Genomic DNA, 19786 nt, shown 5'->3' with positions numbered 1-19786 from the left:
AAAAGCGCCAACAGGGACTTCCCTGGTGGTCCAGTGGTTAAGACTTCGAGCTTCCAATGTAAGGGGCACGGGTTCAATCCCTCGTCGGGGAACTAGTAAGATGCCACATGCCACACGGTGTGGCAAAAAAAAAAAAAAAAAAAAAAAAGCTCCAATAATCACAGAGTTGGCACCACTGAGAATACTCTAAACGTCCTTCCACTGGCACTGCAGACATTGCCAAAGGAAGAACTTCACATAAATTCTGGGTAATTCTGGCAGCGTCAGAGGTGAGAGCTTACAGAGGACACTATTCATCCAGATGTACATGGTTATGTCAGTGAGATGCCTGTGGAGCACACCTCACACACTTCCACACACTTCTCCATCCCCCACGACACTGCCTGACAGCTGGGCACCACAGCTGTCCTTGATCACATGCAAAGTTCGCTTCCTGCTCTCCATGTATGTGAACATTTGTCTTGTGTTGACCTACTGTTTCAACAGAAACAGAATTCAACCCGCATACGTAATTCAGAATTTCAGTAGCCACATCAAAAAAATTTAAAGGGGGACTTCCCTGGCGGTCCAGTGGTTAGGATTCCGCGCTTTCACTGCCGAGGGCGCGAGTTCCATCCCTGGTCGGGGAGCTAAGATCCTGCAAGTCGTGTGGCGTGGCCAAAAAAAAAAAAGTTTAGGGACTACCCTGGTGGCACAGTGGTTAAGAATCCGCCTGCCAATGCAGGGGACACGGGTTCGAGCCCTGGTCTGGGAAGATCCCACATGCCGCGGAACAACTAAGCCTGTGCGCCACAGCTACTGAGCCTGTGCTCTACAGCCCGCGAGCCACAACTACTGAGCCTGCGAGCCACAACTACTGAAGCCCACATGCCTAGAGCCCATGCTCCGCAATAAGAGAAGCTACTGCAAAGAGAAGCCCACGCACCACAACGAAGAGTAGCCCCTGCTCACCACAACTAGAGAAAGCCCGCGCACAGCAACAAAGACCCACCCAATGCAGCCAAAAGAGTTTAAAGGAACAAATGAAATTAGTTTCAACAATGTATTTTACTTTACCTAATGTATCCAAAACACTGTCTTTTCAATGTTCAGTCCCTAACATACAGCACATGAACTACAGCGCTTTATCAGGGTTTTAAAAATCTGGACAGAACAGGCTTGATTTCAAAGAAGCCTGAGATGGGCTGAGCCATGTGGGCACTAGCCCCATGCCCAGCTGCCCTGGTGCCCCCAGTGCCCAGGAGCTGCCCCCACCTGATGACAGGACTCAGGACACGACAGCCCATGGCCACACTGTGCCCGGACTCAGGATCTCTCAAAGCCAAACGCAAACAGGGTTACCTTCAGTTTCCTTTCTTTCTCTTGCACGACAGCCCGGATGATGCTGAGTGAGGTGTAAGTGAAGCTCAGCATGAGCAGCAGGGGAAGCTGGTACTGGATGGCGACGAGGAAGGGGTCCGAGATAAAAGGCGGGTAAGGGAACCTCTTGGCGATCACGGTGAGCTTCTCAAACAGCTGGTGCGTGGAGGCGTTGGCGTGGTACTGCATGACAGCCCTGTCCACGGCATGCTGCACGGCCAGGAAGCCCTCACGGATATACCCTGAGTGCAGGAGCAGAGGACGTTCCGGCATGTGGGGTCGATACATGTGGGAGAAGCCAGGTCCTGGGTGCTGGTGCTCAGAGCGCTGAGGGCACTGAGCTGGTGAAGTGGCCTGGGGTTTCCTGCAGGCCTCCAGTTTGCAGGGGCCACCCTCGCTCTTTGGCTCGAGGCCCCTCCTTCCACCTTCCAAACCATCCAGGCAACATCTCTCTGACTGGCTTCCGTGTCATCACATCTTTCTCTGACTCTCTCTTCTGCCTCCCTTGCCCACTTTTAAGGACCTACTGGGATAATCGACAAGTCTTGTTCCCTTGAGACCAGCTGATCAGCAACTTTCATTCCATCCACCCTTGAGTTACCATCTCAAAGGGAGGCAGGAACCACAGACCAAAGGCCACCACTACACGACCTTTGTGTGCTTTGTGGTCCCTCCCTGCTGGCCCTTTCTGACTCCCCACATTTTTAAAGTGATAAGGGCCAGGGGGATGCGATATTCCAGTCCACAGTGAGGCTTGTGAGAGGCTGAGCCTATGGAAGGAGTACGGCATAGCCTCAGGAGAGAGAAAGGCAGCCTGGATTCCTGATGTCCGAGCCCAGGGGACAGAGAGGGGACATGGGGTGCGGGTCTGGGTGGCGTGGGCACCCTCATTCCTAAAACAGTGACATTTAGAACACCTAACATCCTCCAACACAGAACTGTCAGCTGCCTGAGTTCAAGCTTCTAGAATAAAGAAAAGCAATTTTATGCCCACCCCACCCCCAGCACGAGGTCACCACATCTGTGCACTTCTACCACCTCCCTTGAGTAAGTAGTTTTATATGGCTGCAGAAATAGCAGGTGCTCAGTGAATCTTACCGCTCGTTGTGCTGGGTGGGGGTTTAGTTCTCATCTTCACTGTGACCCTGCAGAGTAGTGAACGACATCTTCATTGGACAAACGGGGCCACTGAGGCCCAGGGCGTTGAGCCACACAAAGGGGGAGGGGACAAAGCTGAGACGGGACCCTGGTCTCTTAGCTTCAAAGCCAGTGTCTTTCTCACGTCACAACGCCTCCCCCAGGAAACGTCCTGCCTGCCTCCTGCTCCCTAGTTGTTCTTCCATGAGGTTCTGCATGCTGCCATGGGGTCTTCACCACCACAACCTCTGCAGCTGCTCAGCACTGAGGCAAAGCCACCCTCTGTGATCAATCATGTCCCACTACTGAAGTTTTTATGATCATAAACAATGCTGTGGGGAACTTCTTTTGTGCCTCTGCATTTTCTCCTTCTTTCAGACTATTCCAGGGGCTCAATTTTTATCAGGGGTCTAAGGTATGGACATTCGGGGGTGGGCTTGGGGGGAACACTGGCCTAATTCTTGGAGGGCCTGCTGTGTGCCAGGTTCACATCCTTTCCACATCTCTTGGGGTCTTTGTGTTTTTTTAAACTGATTTGGACTAAGGAATCATTTATAAAACAGAAGGTATTTACCCTTTGTCATCTGCTGGAATGTTTTCCCCAATCTCTTATTTGCTTTCAAAATTGGTGTTATGTCTTTTTCTCTTTCAGCAAATTTCAAGTTTGTACGTAGTGAAATCTGTCAGTCTTTTCCTTGGAGAACTTTTGCCTCTATCGCTTCCAAGCTTAGGAAATTGTCCCCACAAACAGGACGGACAGCCCCGCCCCAGGTCACACAGCCAGTGTCTCCTGCTGCTGGCCACAGGCAGTGGGCGTGGCAGCTGATGTGGCTTCTCCTCCTCTCCAGTTGGTGACCTGTCCAGGGCTTCATTCTGGGGCCTTGCACACTTCACCTTGCCTTGCTCGTCGTCTTAGCTCCTCTTTTGGATTTAAAATCTTTTCCTGGAACATTAGCCTGGTGATAGGGTCCTGGCACCAGAAATAAATCTAAATGCTGGCTGCCTCCTGCCTTCCTGGTGCTCTATTTAGGGCATTCCTGGGTCTTTTCATCAAAATCTCTAACAAGTTCTGCCTCTTGCAGACCTGGGAATTAATTCTGTGTTCTTTGCAACACCCAGGATGCCTCCTGGGGCCTGTAGCTGGGCCTCAGCTTGAGGGCATAGTCTAGTCCTGGGCCCCAGTTACTTGGTTCTAAGATGGAACCTTGGTCAGAGAAGACAAACAAGCCAACTACCTTCCAGAGTAACAGCGAACAGACCGACACACCCTCTGGCAATACAGTGAGCTGAGATCCGACTTCTGCAAACATTCCACTGACTCAATGAAACCACGGACAATTACACAAGGACAACAGAGCGTACAATGCCTATACAACTGTACAGAGAGAGGGGCAAGGAGAGAAGGGAAATGGAAAACCAAGCCCAAAAGACCCAATGCAAACTGAAGCTCCTTAAAAACTGAAATATAAATGTTTCATTCAACAGCACGTTTGCTGGGAAATAGGGAGACAGCCTTTGCTGTTTTCAAAGATTATTTTGCTTTTCAGAAGCCAGTTTTACTGGATGTTTTCTTCCTTCTCCTACAAAGAAGAAGGTCAAATAATCATAAAAAATCTTCCTCCAGAGAAATGCAAGATGGGTTTCCCCGACGTGATGATCATGAGCCAGCACCCCGGGGGAGGGAAGGAGACCCCCTAAAAGTGTTCCTCACCAGGTTCTCCGCCATCAGGGGATGTGGGTTCCCTTGGTCCTGGGCTGGGGAAGAGTGGAAAAAGGGAAGTGGTGTGCCAGCCTTCTGTCTCTCTCAGGAAAAAGGAGCCTGTCTGGGTCCACATGTAATTTCTTCGCGTGTAACTGAACCGTAAGTGATATTTCACCTACGGAAACAAAGAGAAAACCAAGTGCTCTAAGGGATCCAGCCAGAGGAGCAAACGTCTGCATCCAGTGGGAGGGCTGGGGGACCCTCATTACCGTGACCTCACCACTGCCCCAGCCCCCGCCAGTGTCTGGATCTCAGGAGGTCAGAGTGAGCGGTCCTGCCAGGGCACAGAGAGCCCAGGGGCACCTCTGCAGTGCTCTTCACCACCCTCTTCTGCCATTACTAATGGGAATTCCATGCATGACTTGTCACTGCTAACCAGTGCAGGGCCACCAGCGTGATGCTGAGGGACCTGACGGTTTCCCAGTCTTATTGCCACTGGGGCAACCAAAAAACCTTTCTTTTTGTTTGTTTGTTTAAATATGTAACAGAAATTCTAATGCCATATGGTGCTAAGTCCCGAGTATCTGCTACTTTCCTACTTGTCCTATTTGACTCTGTCAAAGGAGACCTGTAACGCCTTTCACAAAACGAGAGGACAAAGAGGGGCCACAGCAATGGTCTACGGCCACTTTCTTCAGACACGCGAGGTTTCTAAACCGCTCTGGCCTGATGGGTCAAACTCCATCAGGGCCCCTCAGTGGGCTGAGAGGTGATTCTGGACCCAAGGGGAAAGTCGCATTTGCTCCCAGGCAGGCAGAGCGTCTCTGGCTCCTGGGGGAGGAAGCTTGGCTCCGTGGGGCTGGGGTCCTCACCGCCAGCGGCAGGGGATCCCTGCTGTGGTTGAAGGCATGCTCGAACACCACGGCGGCCAGCACGTTGGCAGAGCGGTTGTCGTACCTGACGTAGTCCTCAAAGTCCTTTTCGGAGGGGAAGCCGCGAGCTGTGGGGAGGAGGGGGGCCCAGAGTTGCCCAATCGTCCACTCTGCTTGAGAAAGCTGGACCTTCAGATAAAGGACTAAAGCTTACAAGTTTCTCTAGGGCTTTGTAAACCTTTCCTAAGACTCGAGGAGGCTTTTGTTTTTGGCAGAGACGGGCTGCGGTGAAGACTGGCAGAACCTCACCATCGAAGCCGGCCCTGGGCATCTAGAAGCTGAGAGCTGGAGCAGGGCCCCTCCATGTGGGCAGCTGCCCTGCCCTGAGCTCTGCAGCCAGCATCAGTTTCTCTCATAACCATAATGGTGGGCTTTAAAAATTCAAGTGGACACTAATGTATAGTCTGTTCAACGACCTCTCTCACCCAGACCCCATTTCACATAAAGGGTTTGACTATAATCACATAGTGAGGGACCAGGGATCTTCCCCTAAGTGTTTGCTACACTGAATTAAACAGGCCACAGTGCCAAAATCAAGAGGGAGAGGAAAAGGGATAATACTTTCTATTCTGAAAGCAAAGACCTAGCGAGGGTGACTGGCACATTTCCTGGGAATGGCCCTCAGCAGGCTTCTTGATGACCTTTATCAGAGCTGTCCTCCCAAAACCATATCCCAGAAGAGATTCCTGGCACCGGGGCCTTGCCCTCATAATTAAACAGCTTTGTGGGGTATGTGGACGCCATCCCCACTCTGAATAGCCAGGGGCTGTAAACTGTCACACACACTGCTTCCCACAGCCGTCATAACCCTGGTCCCTGTTGCAATGAGACATGACACAGGGATTTGCGGGTCGTGCGGCCACTACAGGGCAGACTGCATTGCCTGCTGCCCGGCTCCCCGCCTGGCCAGTCCCTGCCCCAAAGCCCAAGTCCCGCAGCACTACTGAGTCCCCGACAACTCACCTCTCATGTTGATCACCAGCATCCTCCTCACTGTCTCCACAACGGTCCTCACGGCGTCACTCTGGGATGGGATGTAGGCGAGCTCCCAGGCGGCTCCCGGTGGCGGGAAGCTGAAGAACAGTGGCAGCTCTCGGATGGACTGGCCGGGGTAGAGGGTGGCATTGGGCACGTTCTCTGACTGGATCTTCAGGCGAAGCCAAATCAGGATCCCAGAAAACAGCAAGGGCAGGAAGAGCTCCAAGATGGTCACCAGGACCTTCCGCTTCTAAAGAGCAATGGAAACCGAGGGCTGAGGAGTGCGAGGTGGAGGCGAGGGGCTCCTGGAGCCCCTCCCACTGATGCCCCCTCTTGCTGACACCCCCTCTGCCAGGCCCCTCTCGCCCTTCCCCCTGCAGCATGCCCCCAGGGCCGGACCCACCTGCAAAGTGTAGTTCTTCCAGAGCAGGAGCGCCAGCTGCCTGAGCACCGCCATCCTTGCCAGAAGGGCCGCTAGTTGTGGACCAAAGACAAAAAGGGTGTTGGTTCAGGTTTGCGAATTGTGTTTGGGGAAGGCAGGGAGAGTGGGGGAGAGTCAGTCCTGAGACACAGACCCTCCACTTCTCCTCACCTTCTTTTGTCCCAGCCTAACTCAGAACAGCTCCCCAGAGGGAGAGGCCAGTTCTACTCTGTTCAAGGAACACACGCCCTTTTAGGAAGCTGACTTTGTTTCTTCTGGAAACAGGAGATGAACGGCAGGGCTGGTAGATGCAACGTGGCCAATGGAATGGCAATCATTCGATGAATGCTATTCAGATGTTCTCTGTGGTTCGTATGAATGTGCTATTTCTTAGCAAAAACTCAGGCTGATGGAATTCCCCTCCCTGACTGCTTTATTCTCCACCATCACAGAACAGTAAAAGGAAACTCAGCCCAGTATCCTGGCTGCGGGCTGATTTCTAAGACCTGGAGAGGGCTGTGGGGGAGCAGGGGAGGAGCCTGGGGTGAGGGCCCTCAGTGGCCTTAACCCAGGGGCAGACACAGCAGGCGAGGCGGACGCGTGGGCGGCAGGATGGCATGTACTCTCCCACCTTGAACCCTAAGAACCAGTTTTTCCTGCTTTAACTGTGAGCAGTGGTCTGTGAGCCTCCACACGACACTGGTCATTTTCCTCCAGAGAAAATCTACTCTATGTCAGGTATGAATGTTATATTTAAATCTGGCACGTATGGCTGGGAAAATCTGCTGAGACTAATTATCAAACACAGTGACAGCAGAAACAAGAACAGAGCTTTATAAAGGTCTTCCTCAATTTAGGGAAATCTATGTCATGAGACTGCAGTGTGAGAAGCAGAGACACGGAGCCACACTAACCTCTAGAGAAGGAGGGAGTTGGAGTTAGCTCAGGAAGACCCCAGGACGCTCATGACTAGAAGCACCTAGTTCTGTAAGCTGCGGGCATGAATGCCGAGGCTGGACCTGAGGTGGGCAGCAAGGGCGGCAGAGGAGGGGAGGCCCTGGAGAGCTCCTGGTCACCGTCTGCGCCAAGTATGCAGATGGAGCGGAGAGGGGCCCTCCACAGCTCACGGTCCTTCAGGTGGGGAGAAGCATCTGTGACTCACAGGAAAGAGTCCTGAGTGCAGTGAGCCGGCTCCACACTCAGGTCGATACTAACCCAACACCATCCATTAGGCGCGTCAGGACGGCACGGACAAATGGCTGGTAAATCCTTCATTAGTTAACCTGCTCTAACACTATGGCCCAAAGAACCCATCTCGAGACCCAGTGCGCATGGAGCGAGAGCTTGTTTTTTTTTTTTGAAACAGCCAGTTTTGCTTTTGACTTCAGTTAGCTGAAAAATCATTTCCATTAAAGCTCATTTTTAAATTAAACTCTCGCTTTTAAAAAAAAGATGTAGCTGTCCATATCTGCCTAAAAGTAGTTCCTCAAAATTTAAGCTTTAAAGGGCACTCAATAAATGTTAGTAGAAAACACAACTGCAAGAAGTTATTTACAAATTAACTTAAAATATGGCTTTTATTTAACCATATGGTTAAAATATGGAGAGATTAAAGCTAAAATAGCAATGAAGGGCTATTAAGTGGCAACTTAATAAATTATCCAAATTCTTTTAAAATTAATAAGGTGGAAAAACCTGTCTTAAAATCAGTCGTAGACAGTTAATAAAAGAGCAGTAGTGTAATGTTACCCACGAAGGCCTACGGCCTATGAACAGTTTCAAGAAGTGGTTTAGGCTAAGAGGGGAAAGCAGTGCCTCCAACGGAGCTGATCATCCCCACAGCAGGCTGATGGGTGCCTGTCTTGGCAGAGATGAAGGTTCTTTCTCTACCAAGAGGGGAATGTGAAAAGGTCACAGTTCAAAGAAGTCTTCTGGTCAGAGAAGTCGATGACTTCCTTTTCCGGAAAAGTCTGGTCAAGAAAGGACAGGTCCCCACGCTTAATCCCACCTCTCTAGGCCCAGAAGGGTGGGCAGGGCAGGGAGACAGACCGTCCGCCTTCCCACTAGGACAACACCAGACAGCAACACCGGGGAACTGACCTGAGTCCTGACAGAGGCTCCTGGCTGAGGCTTTCCTCTGGGGCTATGGGAGGTCTGGCTGGGAGAAAGCGGCCCTGCACACAGGGCTCTGGGGTGGGGCCGGTAGGCCTCTGGAGTGCGGTGGGCTGACCTTGGAGCTCGGGAGCACTGACGCCTCACAGGATATCAGGAAGGGCCTGGGGCTCGTTGGCATGACGCTCCGGCCACCTTTGGGCAAATGGAGGGTGCCAGAGCATAATTTAAAAAATAATCATAAAACGCCTCTCACCAAGGTAGGAAATCGAAGTGCAAAATACACTGTAAGCATGTTACTTAAGCAAAGCCAAGTCCAATATCAAAGAAACATGGATTTCGGGAATCAGAGAACTCTGGGGTGGCTTTTGTTCTCTCCTGGTACAATAAACTGTAAGAAGCTTTTATTTTATATACTTTTATATTTATAGAGCCTCCTAATCCAGCCCTAACTTCTGGTACCATCACCCTTTCAAAACTAAGAAACTAGGAGGAAGTGCCTGACCCAGGATCACACAGGAAGCAAGGCACACACCCAGGATCTGAGCTTCCTAGTTTGTGTTTTTACCACTACACCCCTACAGTCTGTGTATCCTAAAAGCAGCAAACATCTTTATAAAGTCTTTATGTATTTCTCCCAGAACCTAACATTAGAAATCAAAAAGAAAAAATATCCCTTGAGCCCCACCGCCTTAACAGACATCATACGTGTTTCTGTCTCCCCAAGGCACCCAGCTCTTTGCTCTGTGCCTGCCATGCTCTATCTGAAGTCTCACTAAATGCCATACTCGTGTCTGTTCAGTTTGAGCAGAAAAGGAATTTAAAGGAGGAGATTCCCAGAATTACAAAATCTGGGAAGCTTTCTGGTTGCGACAGCAAATGTACACGAGGAAAGGAAGTTAAAGTTCCTCAAAACACTTAAGACCGCGGCACTCAGAGTCCCTCAGAAGTGGCGGGGGTTGCGATCCAGAACCAGCCCAGGCGGGTCCACTCCAAAGCAACCGCTCGCAAAGCCCCACAAGAACGTCTGAGGACTTCTCCCAAGGCTCACTTCACTCCTCCCAGGACAGAGCCGGGAAGGGAAGGGAAAGCTCTTTTTACCACGGAAAGGCGTGTTTGCTTACCGTTAAAATATTAAACATTACACAAATCATTGAGTATTTCAATGTTTGGTTTTCAGGTGAGCAGTGGAGCTGGTCCAGAGTGAGTGCCTATTGTGGGCTGCTAACTTCTGAGAACTCTTTTTTTTTAAAATATTTATTTTTTTGGCCACACCAGGTCTTAGTCGTGGCATGTGGGATCTAGCTCCCTGACCAGGGATCGAACCTGGGCCCCCTGCATTGGGAGCATGGAGTCTTAACCACTGGACTAGCAAGGAAGTCCCTAAGAACTCTCTTGATGTCACACGGGATTCCTCTGAAAATGGCTGTCCCAGTTTGGGAAATGGTTGTCCTAGTTTGGGAGCACTGTGCTGGGTGCTTGCCACTGCGTGTTGAGTCCCGACAGCTCTGCTTCCTGATTTGGGTATTTTTTTTCATTATGGGCTTGAATATGTCCTCCAGTTTCTATGTGCCCAAGCAAAAGAAGCTTTTATTTCTGCATATACAGAACAGAATGGTGGTAACGCTTCTGGAAAGATCACTGCTGAGTGGGCCTCAAGGCCAGCAAGCAGAAGTGGACGGAGCCCCGAGGCCAGGCACATGCTGTTATGTCACGTGTCCTGTCGTATCCCGAGCTCGGTGCCTTTCCTTCCACGGAAGCCGTCAGCACAGGCCTGGGGGAAGTCATGGCTGGGAGGGAGGGGGTCTCAGTAAGGTCAAGGCAGACATCTTGCTGTCACACAGACAGCAGACAACCAGGGCTCTGCCCTCTTGACCACACATGTGGAACAGAGAGATGCCCTTGTTGGTGGTGCTCGCTGGGACTCGGCACTTTTCCTGAAGACTGAGGTGGGTGAGGACCCATTTCAGCTAGGAAAGCATTTCCTTCTCACATGGGGAGCCCACAACAGTCAGCGGTGTTAAGTCTACGTGTGTACACGCTGCAGAAGGCATGATAGGTACTTCACGTTTGCTGGTAGAATCTGTGGTTTTTTAGGATACACAAAACAAAAAAGCATCTACTCATCCAACTAACATTTGCCAAGTACTTACTGTGTGACAGGCACTTATACCAGGCACTAAAGATCTGGAAATGAAAATCACAGTGTTCTTAATCCAAGGAGTTCACAGTCTGCACATGCTTGCATGTACTGTAATCACTATAACTGAAGCCAAATGAAGCATCATGAGATTCTGGAGATCAGGATTCTGTGTGTATGTGTAAGACAGGGTGAGCTCTGGGAAGGCTCCCAGAAACAGGTGACACAGGAGACCAGTCTCGGGTTTCTTGTTAGTTGAGGTAGGGAGGGCATTATAGGATCATGAAGAAATGAAAGAGTGTGTGGGGGGAACAGCAAGTAATTCTGAGTGGCTGGGGAGGAGCACCAGGGACGGAGCCAGAAGGGGAAGCCGACCAAGGCCTTGGATGCCGTGCCAAGAAGGGAGCAGGGGTAGGGGTGGGATGGGGGGTGGGGAGGGGATCCAAAAGTGCAGTAATTCTGCTCGAGGGTGTTCTGTTTTGCTTATAATCTTTTACCCAGTACATGATCTTTTAAATTGTGAAAATATCTAATTCAGTGGATTCTGCAGGTGAATGTCCAAATACCAATAAGCACTGTAAAAAATAGGCTGAAAATAGCAGGCACATTTATAGAGGGTGGTTCCCACCAGTGAACCCCACTATTGGTCTTCAAGTGGGATGAGCAAGACAATCTGCTAGAGTAAAGGAATGGCAAGAAATTCTACTTTAAAAATGAGGAAAAATTGGTTTTACTAATATTTAACACATGAATGCACCCTGGCTCTCTTGCTGGCCTGTGTGTCAGCAGCCACAGCATCTTGACAGAGGAGGGGCTCTGTGACACGTGGGTGATGACTGGCCCTCGCCCGCTAGTTTACTTTAAGTCTCTCAGGTGTGTTGGAGTTTACATGCTTTGGGATATCGTGGTTGTGGTCAATTAAAAAAAAAAAAAGACTCAAATAGCTAAAGTTTTACAATACTTTGCAGTGATCTGGGGAGTTGTGAATACCTGGTTATCTTGTGACTTAGAACTTAAGGAGGAAATACATATTTTCTTTCATGAGAAGTGTCAAACCTGGAAACCTTTTTCTTTTTTTATTCAATGACAAATGAGCGCAGCAGCGTGTGAGCTAGCTTACTGGTTTTAAGCCAATGCACTCAAATCTGTCCCTTCCAGGAAAAGGTGACAATGCATGAGTTACAGCTTTTCAAAATAATCTGTGCCAAGTACAGAGCATTTATGAAAACAGACGTTTGGCGATGTTTCCACAGGTGTGTGACTGTATTGCCAAGGATGTGGCAAGTGCGCCATCCACATGAACACTGACACCTGCACAGCAAAAGCTTTGGGAACCAGGACTTTCACCTCCCCTGATAGCCCCTGAACACTTAGCAGCCCAGATTCATCAAGAGCCCTCAAATGACTGGCAGGTGGGATTGAAAAACAAGTACCAGACGCACAGCAAGTCTGCATGCCTCCCTGAGGTTCACTGTGCTTACCTGTGAACCCCTCAAGAACCAGGAACTGAAATAAACAGAACTCAGAACCACACCTTCAAATGCTGGACTCAGGTTTCACCGAGTTTATAAATAGGATGTAGACTTGATCACATGGCTTTCTTTTAAAAACAGCACACATTTGTATAATAGATTATGTACTATTGATACACTGAAAAATTTAATCGTGTTCACTTCGCCACTCATCCACTTAATAGGTCTTTATTTGTATGTGTTTCTATGTCCATGATATTCAAGACAGTAGTATATGGCTTTCTTTTATAATAAATAAATAAAACGTATGGTGGTGCATGCTCAAATTCTTTTACATATAGCAGTGAACAGGAAAAAAGCTTGTGGACAACTTATTTACCGAAATGACCCTTGTGTGGTTAAGGTGGGAACAAATGCCACAAGCCGCAGTCATTGTCCAAGAGCCCCATGAGGCCAGGTTCAAGGCCATGGTCATTTGCATTGGGAGGCCCAGATGGAGACCTAGTTTACAGGTCTCACACTCAATGCCACCACCTGTGCTGTCCTGGGTCAGGGTGGCGGGCTCCTCAGAATCATGTGGCTCTGAGTTTACACTGGAGCTCCTGGCAGGGAGTGGTGGGGTATATTTTTGAGCCAAAGGTGTGGCCCAGAGGAGGCTATCAGGAGAGAGTTCTACAAAATCTGTGCCACTGCCTGCTCTCCTAACCCCTGCTGCAGCCTCGGGCCCATTCCCCGTCCTGCTAGCCTTCTGCCTCTCTAGGTGTAGGAAACGAGGTAAGGAGGCAATTGAGAATCCCCAGAGAGAGGTAACCATGGATCTTCTGCAACAAGCAAGGCAGCAAGCTCATTACTCAGCTCCTGCAACCACACTTATCTGCCCGTTGACTCCAAATCTCTCCAAATGTGGCGAACGACTCAGCCAGTCGGAGCGACAGGCACTGTCCAAGTCTCCCAGGACAGGGACTGCCACACCTTACTTTCCCGGGAGTGTGTGGGCCTTCTGTGGTTTTGTCGGCTTGGAGTATCACCCACCATTCCCATCTCTACTTTCTGAAATCCTTCCTATCATTTCCCAGTCCAGGTCTGGCTCCTCTGTGAAGCCGCCACCGACAACCCTGACTGGTTCAGGGGTTCTTTGTCTTGGCTTCACAATGGAATCTTCTGGGATAATTTAAGACAGAAACTGATGCTGGAGGCCCACCCCTGGAGATTCTGGGCTGTGGCCTGGGCATGGGACTCTTTCCCGGGTGATTCTAACATGCAGTCAGGGTTGAAACCTTCTGCTCTTGTCGAAAGCCATCCCTCCACCTTTGCATACTTGAGGCAGCTTTTCTGGATGTCTCATGTAGCACTTATCTCTTTCTGTCTTAGGTCAGTTACTTGTGAATAAATCATCTCTTTAGCTCCATCCTAAGGTCCCCGATCGTGCACAGAGCCTTGCCCATCATTCTCCCCAGAGTTCTAGAATGCTCCCCACCCCGTAACAGACTCAATAGCAGAGGAGTCTACTGCTGTTTCAGGAAGCAGGGCTGGAAAAGAAACTGTCAACTAGGGAGTCTTACCTGGGCTTTCCCAGTTGAGACTAAGTTAAAACAGCTTCCCATGGACTGCCTGGCATATGCACTGTGGAAAGCTAGTAACTCAGGAAAAAAAAAAAAAAACCAACAGCTTTAGCTCCCTCTCATGTTCCAAAAGGCTGTTTCAACAGAATGATGATAGATCACCTTAAAGAAGGAAAGATGTCATCCTGTTTGTCAAATATAGTAAGCAAGTGTTCAATTAAAAAAACCAAACAAACCTCTGAGAAGTTAAAAAGGTGTGGGGATTCCCATGGCATCCATTTTTACCTGTTTTCCCTTTCTTTTACTTTTCCAATGATGTTAACTTTCTAAAGGAAAACATCCTTAACCTTTTCACATTTACAAAAGGCAGCATCAAAATGTTCTGAATCAAATGATATAGCTGCTCAGGAGAAAAGAGCATAACTCTTCCACTTGCACCTTGCCTGGATTTCCACACTGCTACAGGGTGTCATCCACTTCTTCAGCAAGCGTTCCTTCAGTGCCTCTCATGTGCCAGGTGCTGGCTATGTGCTAGAAGTGCAAGCCCCACAAGAGACAATCTGTGCCTTCAGGGAGCTCACAGATCAGGAGGCAAAGGGGCAAACAGAAACAACCCTATCAGGTAACAGGCTTTAATTAGGCAACGTCCAAGGAAGTGAGGAGGGGCATTCATGCATGAGACAAATATGCACTAGGCATGTGTCCTAAGCACTCATTTAGGAGATAGTCCCTGCCCTCATGAAGCTTATAGTCTAGTTCAGGAAGGAGCCAACACCTATGTAAACACAAATTCATACCAAGTACAGACTGACCATGGGCACCAGGGCTGTTGCAGGCCCTTCTGCCTAGACCAGGAGGTCCCTTTCCTTCTGTCCCCCACACAACTCCCACCACTAACAGTGGACCACTGGACCCCCATTCTGAGGCTCATGAGAAGGCGGGTTTGGGAGCAGGGCGGACTCCGTTACGGGGATGCATTCCCACCCACACGGGGAATCTCTGCACCGAGAGATGAGCCAGTAGCATCCTTGGCGGGCCTGCCTCAGCTCCCCAGCCTGTGATGCCGCCTGGCTTTAGCAGGCAAGTGCTCAAACTGTCTGCCGGGTGAAGGCCAGCGGGTCTTAGCGTGGTAAATGTCTGTCCACCCTCCTCGCCTCGGCACAAAGGATTCCACAACGATTCTAGCTCCGGGAAGGTAACGTTTCCCCAAGGGGAGGCCGGCTTTGGGGAAACGCCTGAGGGGATGAGGACACGCCCAGAGGCTCGCGCCGAGGGGAAGCCTGAGTCAGGGCGGCCTTGCACTGCTGGGAGATGCACCTGCTGCGCCGCCGGAGGAGACCGCGGGCAGGGCGGGGGCCGGGCAGGGCCGCGGGAGGGGCCGGGTGCCCGGCCGGGGAGGGCGGCAGCCCGCGGTGGGGAGGGGGCCCCGGGCGGGGAAGCGGCCCCCGAATCTCGAGCCTTGGGAGCCAGCGCGCGCGAGCGGCGGGTTCTGGGACACTCACCGACCCTTAGCGCCCGGGCGGCAGCGGCCGGGGCGCTGCCCTCTCGCGGGGTCCCCTCCCTCGGCTCCCGGCTCTGCTCTGGCCTCGCGGCGGCGGCGGCGACCGCTGCTGACAACTGCTAGGCCCCCACGGCGGGGAGGGGCGCCTGAGACCCGCGACGGGCAGAGGACCGGGCCGCTCGGGGTCCTGCAGGAGGCGCCCCTCGGCCGGCCCGCGCATGCGCAGTGTGCCGCCGTGCGGGTGCCAGCCCCGCCCCGGGACGCCCCGCCCCTGATCGCGCGTGCATAGGGCTCAGCGCGCTCGCTACAAGGCCGGCAGGAGGGGCGACACGCGGGAGTCTGGGCGAGGGCTGGATCCGGTAGGAGAATCGCGTGGTCCGCAGGGACTTACAGGCGGCTGAAGTAGTCTTCGCCCGAACGTCTGCCTTCCCTGGCCATCCTCCATTTGCCCTCCAGCACTGTCTTTCTGTTGGGCGCCGTACACCTCACGGAGGGAGGGCGCTTTGCTGCCTCAGGCCTGGCACGAACGCTGCTGGGCGGAAGAGGCCCTGGGGGTGGACCTTCCTAGGAAATTTCTAGAAAACGACCCTGGGGTGGGCAGGACGGCGCAGCGTCCCTGAGTGTGGCCGCGGTCCCGGGGCGCAGTTCAGAGGGGCAGGGAGGCCTCGGGGTCACCTCAGGCAGGAGGGTCGAGAGTCAGGGTCAGGGTTACCTCAGGAGGGTCACGGGTCGGGTCGGGTCGGGGTCCCCTGAAGCAGGGAGAGTTGTGAGGCTGGGTTGGGGGTCACCTTGGACGGGAGGGTCCCGAGGCCCGACAGGGATCACCGGGGGCGGAGGGTCTCGAGGCGTGGGCGGCGCGTGGCTAACAGTCCACGCGGGCTGGCCCCTCGGCTCCCGACTGCCCAGGTCGTGAGCGCCGCCAGCGGCCCATCATTTCCGAGGATCCTCCCGCGGCCCGACGTGCACCTGCCGGCTGGCTGCCCAACTGCCCTGCTTCCCTCTGCCCAGCCTCTGGCGGCTCCTGGTTGAGGTGGCGGCTCCTGGATGCCGCCTGCTGACCAGCCAGGCCCCGCCCCCGCTCCAAGCGCGCCTCTGGAATGAGGACAAGACTGACTGAATCGTAAAGTAATGACCCAATTCGGGAGGCAGACCTCTGCCCCCCAAGACTGTTTATGGATTAGTGATAAGAGTGTCTCAGTGCCCCATTTGTTTACTTAACATCTTTTATTATCTGAAGTAGTATTATTTACTTGTTTGTTTATTTTTTTATGTCTCTCACCAGAAGATGGGCTCCATGAGTAAAGGGACTTTGTCTAGTTCATGGCTACATCCCAGGGTCCTAGCATGTCTGGCACAGAGGAGGCATTTGATAGATATTTGTTGAATGAAAGGGTCACAAAGACCTGGCTTCAAATCTTGACCCTATCCCCTAACTAGTGCAGGCATGGCATTTAAACATCCTGAACCTCAATTTCCTATCCCTGAAATTAAAATAATACCAAACTCAAAGGTAATTAGTATTTCAAAGTGAAATGAGAAAAAAACATAAGTGCTTATCGCAATACCTGGCACATAAATGCCAAATAAATGGTAGTATAATGGAAATATAACTAGAGACTTATATAGTCTGGTCTCTGTAATGAGGATTCAGAAAAAAAAATTGAAGGCAATTACTGGATAGGTAGAAGAGTGGATTATTAGTATGTGACAAACATCTTAAAAACCGTCTCTCCCCATTATTCCTCACAGACTGCACCCCTTCCCTCCCAACAAAAGTGCTGGGAAAAACTCTTGTGAACCTGGCTGACTCGTCCTTCTCTTCACCCTGCTTCTCTTAATCTTTTTTAATTTCAGGAACCCATCCTTTCCATTTCTAACTTACATTGGTTACACCTTGCAATTTTTTTTCAAACCCCTTCTAAACCTGATCCCAGTTTTGCATAACCAAATCCAGAAACAGAACTGGCTGACTCAGAATTTCCCTTATATGGAAAGTGAGGGTAGGGGCACAGGAAAAAGAATGACCATGCAGATCAAGACAAACATCTGGGGACTTCCCTGGTGGCGCAATGGTTAAGAATCCGCCTGCCAATGCAGGGGACACGGGTTCGAGCCCTGGTCCAGGAAGATCCCACATGCTGCGGAGCAACTAAGCCCGTGTGCCACAACTACTGAGCCTGTGCTCTAGAGCCTGGGAGGCACAACTACTGAGCCCACGTGCCACAACTGTTGAAGCTTGAGCGCCTAGAGCCCATGCTCTGCAACAAGAGAAGCCACCACAATGAGAAGCCTGCGCACTGTAACAGAGTGGGCCCTGCTCGCCGCAACTAGAGAAAGCCCATGTGCAGCAACAAAGACCCAACACAGACAAAAATAAATAAATAAATAAATTTATTAAGAAAAAAAAAAACAACTGCAAAGAATTCTATATCTTTGTTCTTAATCATGTTAGGGTGCCTGCTATTGTAATTATTATCAATTATCATAATCATGAACGGGAGGGTGTGAAGGTCACTGGCAAAGGCAGATTGTCACATGCAAAGATTCCAGGCTCTAGACTCCTGTTCAAAAAAACTGCCCACAGTGGGCTGGACTCTTCTGATGCTTTTCAACAATCACTGAAAAATCCACCAATGTTCTGCTCAAGGCCCACTACCGAAAAAAAACAGAACAAACCTAGATGCTCCATCTAGTCTTCTCTTTCCATCAGGAGGCCCACATAATGGTCATAATTTTGTTCAAAGTACACAGTAGAGATGAGACCGGAACCCAGGTGTTCAGGTTTGTGAGCTCTTTAATATTCTCTGGTACGTGAATTACTCACATTTATATACCATGAATATATGCATAGAAATTACATGGTATACTTCTTGGGATTCACATGGCTCAGACATTTCTCAAAGATTGATGGCAAATGTTAAAGTCGATGGTGTCACTCATAAACAAATGTTATGGCTTTACAAAAGGCAGTAAACTTAGTCATTATAATAGTTGGCCGACATACATAATAATATACCTATATATGCTATATGCGTTTTTAAAATGAAACCAATATTTTAGCACCTGTTTCTTTTGAGAGGCACAAATACTATCTAGCTATACCTACATATGCTTATATATGTATTTTTTTTGTATGGTAGTTACTGATATTCAATGCAGAATTAATTTAATTTAATTAATTTACTTGGTTGCTCTGGGTCTTAGTTGTGGCAGGCGGCCTCCTTAGTTGCAGCATGCAAACTCTGAGTTGTTTCATGCGTGTGGGATCTAGTTCCCCTACCAGGGATCGAACCCGGGCCTCCTGCATTGGGAGCACAGAGTCTTACCCACTGCACCACCAGGGAAGTCCCCAATGCAGAATTTTAGAATGGGGCTTTTCCAGTTGCTTCCATAGGACTATGTTATAATTGGGGGATGCCTTCTAAACTAAGGGCTGTACACATACTCCTTCATTCAGTGATTAAGAGGCATTATATTGCAGTGGTTAAAACTGGTTATGGACTCTGGCCACACAGCCTCAAATTGAATCCCAGATCTTAATGTCTTAACTTTCTGTGCCTTGGTTTCCTTGTGTAAAATGGGGATTGTATAGTACCCACTTCATAGGATTGTTGTGAGTATTCGATGTATCAAAACATATAAATCCATGGTATATTTCTCCATCTGTTTGTATCATCTTTAATTTCTTTCATCAGTGTCTTATAGTTGTCTGCATACAGGTCTTTTGTCTCCTTGGGTAGGTTTATTCCTAGGTATTTTTATTCTTTTTGTTGCAGTGGTAAATGGGAGTGTTTCCTTAATTTCTCTTTCAGATTTTTCATCATTAGTGTATAGGAATGCAAGAGATTTCTATGCATTAATTTTGTATCCTGCTACTCTACCAAATTCATTGATTAGCTCTAGTAGTTTTCTGGTAGCATCTTTAGGATTCTCTATGTATAATGTCATGTCATCTGCAAACAGTGACAGTTTTACTTCTTTCCTGATTTGGACTCCTTTTACTTCTTTTTCTTCTCTGATTTCTGTGGCTAAAACTTCCAAAACTATGTTGAATAAGAGTGGTGAGAGTGGGCAACCTTGTCTTTTTCCTGATCTTAGTGGAAATTGTTTCAGTTTTTCACCATTAAGAACGATGTTGGCTGTGGGTTTGTCATATATGACCTTTATTATGTTGAGGTAGGTTCCCTCTATGCCCACTTTCTGGAGAGTTTTTTATCATAAATGGGAGTTGAATTTTGTCAAAAGCTTTTTCTGCATGTATTGAGATGATCATATGGTTTTTATCCTTCAATTTGTTAATATGGTGTATCACATTGATTAATTTGTGTATATTGAAGAATCCTTGCATTCCTGGAATAAACCCCACTTGATCATGGTGTATGATCCTTTTAATGTGCTGTTGGATTCTGTTTGCTAGTATTTTGTTGAGGATTTTTGCATCTATGTTTATCAGAGATATTGGGCTGTAGT

General features: G+C 49.7%; 1 protein-coding gene across 5 annotated transcripts in view; it reads right to left on the bottom strand.

Annotated features, from left to right (window-relative positions):
- The window catches only part of LOC113626319 (ATP-binding cassette sub-family A member 3), a 44737-nt gene extending 29215 nt beyond the window's left edge, over positions 1-15522 (bottom strand). For 3 of the 5 annotated variants that reach the window (XM_027117757.1, XM_027117756.1, XM_027117758.1), the window contains exons 1-5: positions 6512-6576; positions 6094-6358; positions 5071-5198; positions 4208-4373; positions 1342-1601 (exon numbers count right to left, since the gene is read on the bottom strand). In XM_027117757.1, the coding sequence (XP_026973558.1) occupies positions 1342-1601; positions 4208-4373; positions 5071-5198; positions 6094-6358; positions 6512-6565 (873 nt within the window). In that variant the 5' untranslated portion in view covers positions 6566-6576. Of the gene's footprint in view, positions 1-1341; positions 1602-4207; positions 4374-5070; positions 5199-6093; positions 6359-6511; positions 6583-15317 lie in introns of those variants that run through there. The other 2 variants (XM_027117754.1, XM_027117759.1) reach the window with 2 other exon arrangements.
- Between the last annotated feature and the right edge of the window lie 4264 nt (positions 15523-19786).

Source organism: Aethalodelphis obliquidens, unplaced genomic scaffold (assembly GCF_003676395.1).
Source record: "Aethalodelphis obliquidens isolate GAN/ISIS:26980383/991018 unplaced genomic scaffold, ASM367639v1 scaffold18, whole genome shotgun sequence".
Taxonomy (NCBI): Eukaryota; Metazoa; Chordata; class Mammalia; order Artiodactyla; family Delphinidae; genus Aethalodelphis; species Aethalodelphis obliquidens.
The sequence above is the reverse complement of the archived record's forward strand: the minus strand, read 5'-3'. Positions and strand labels throughout refer to the sequence as shown.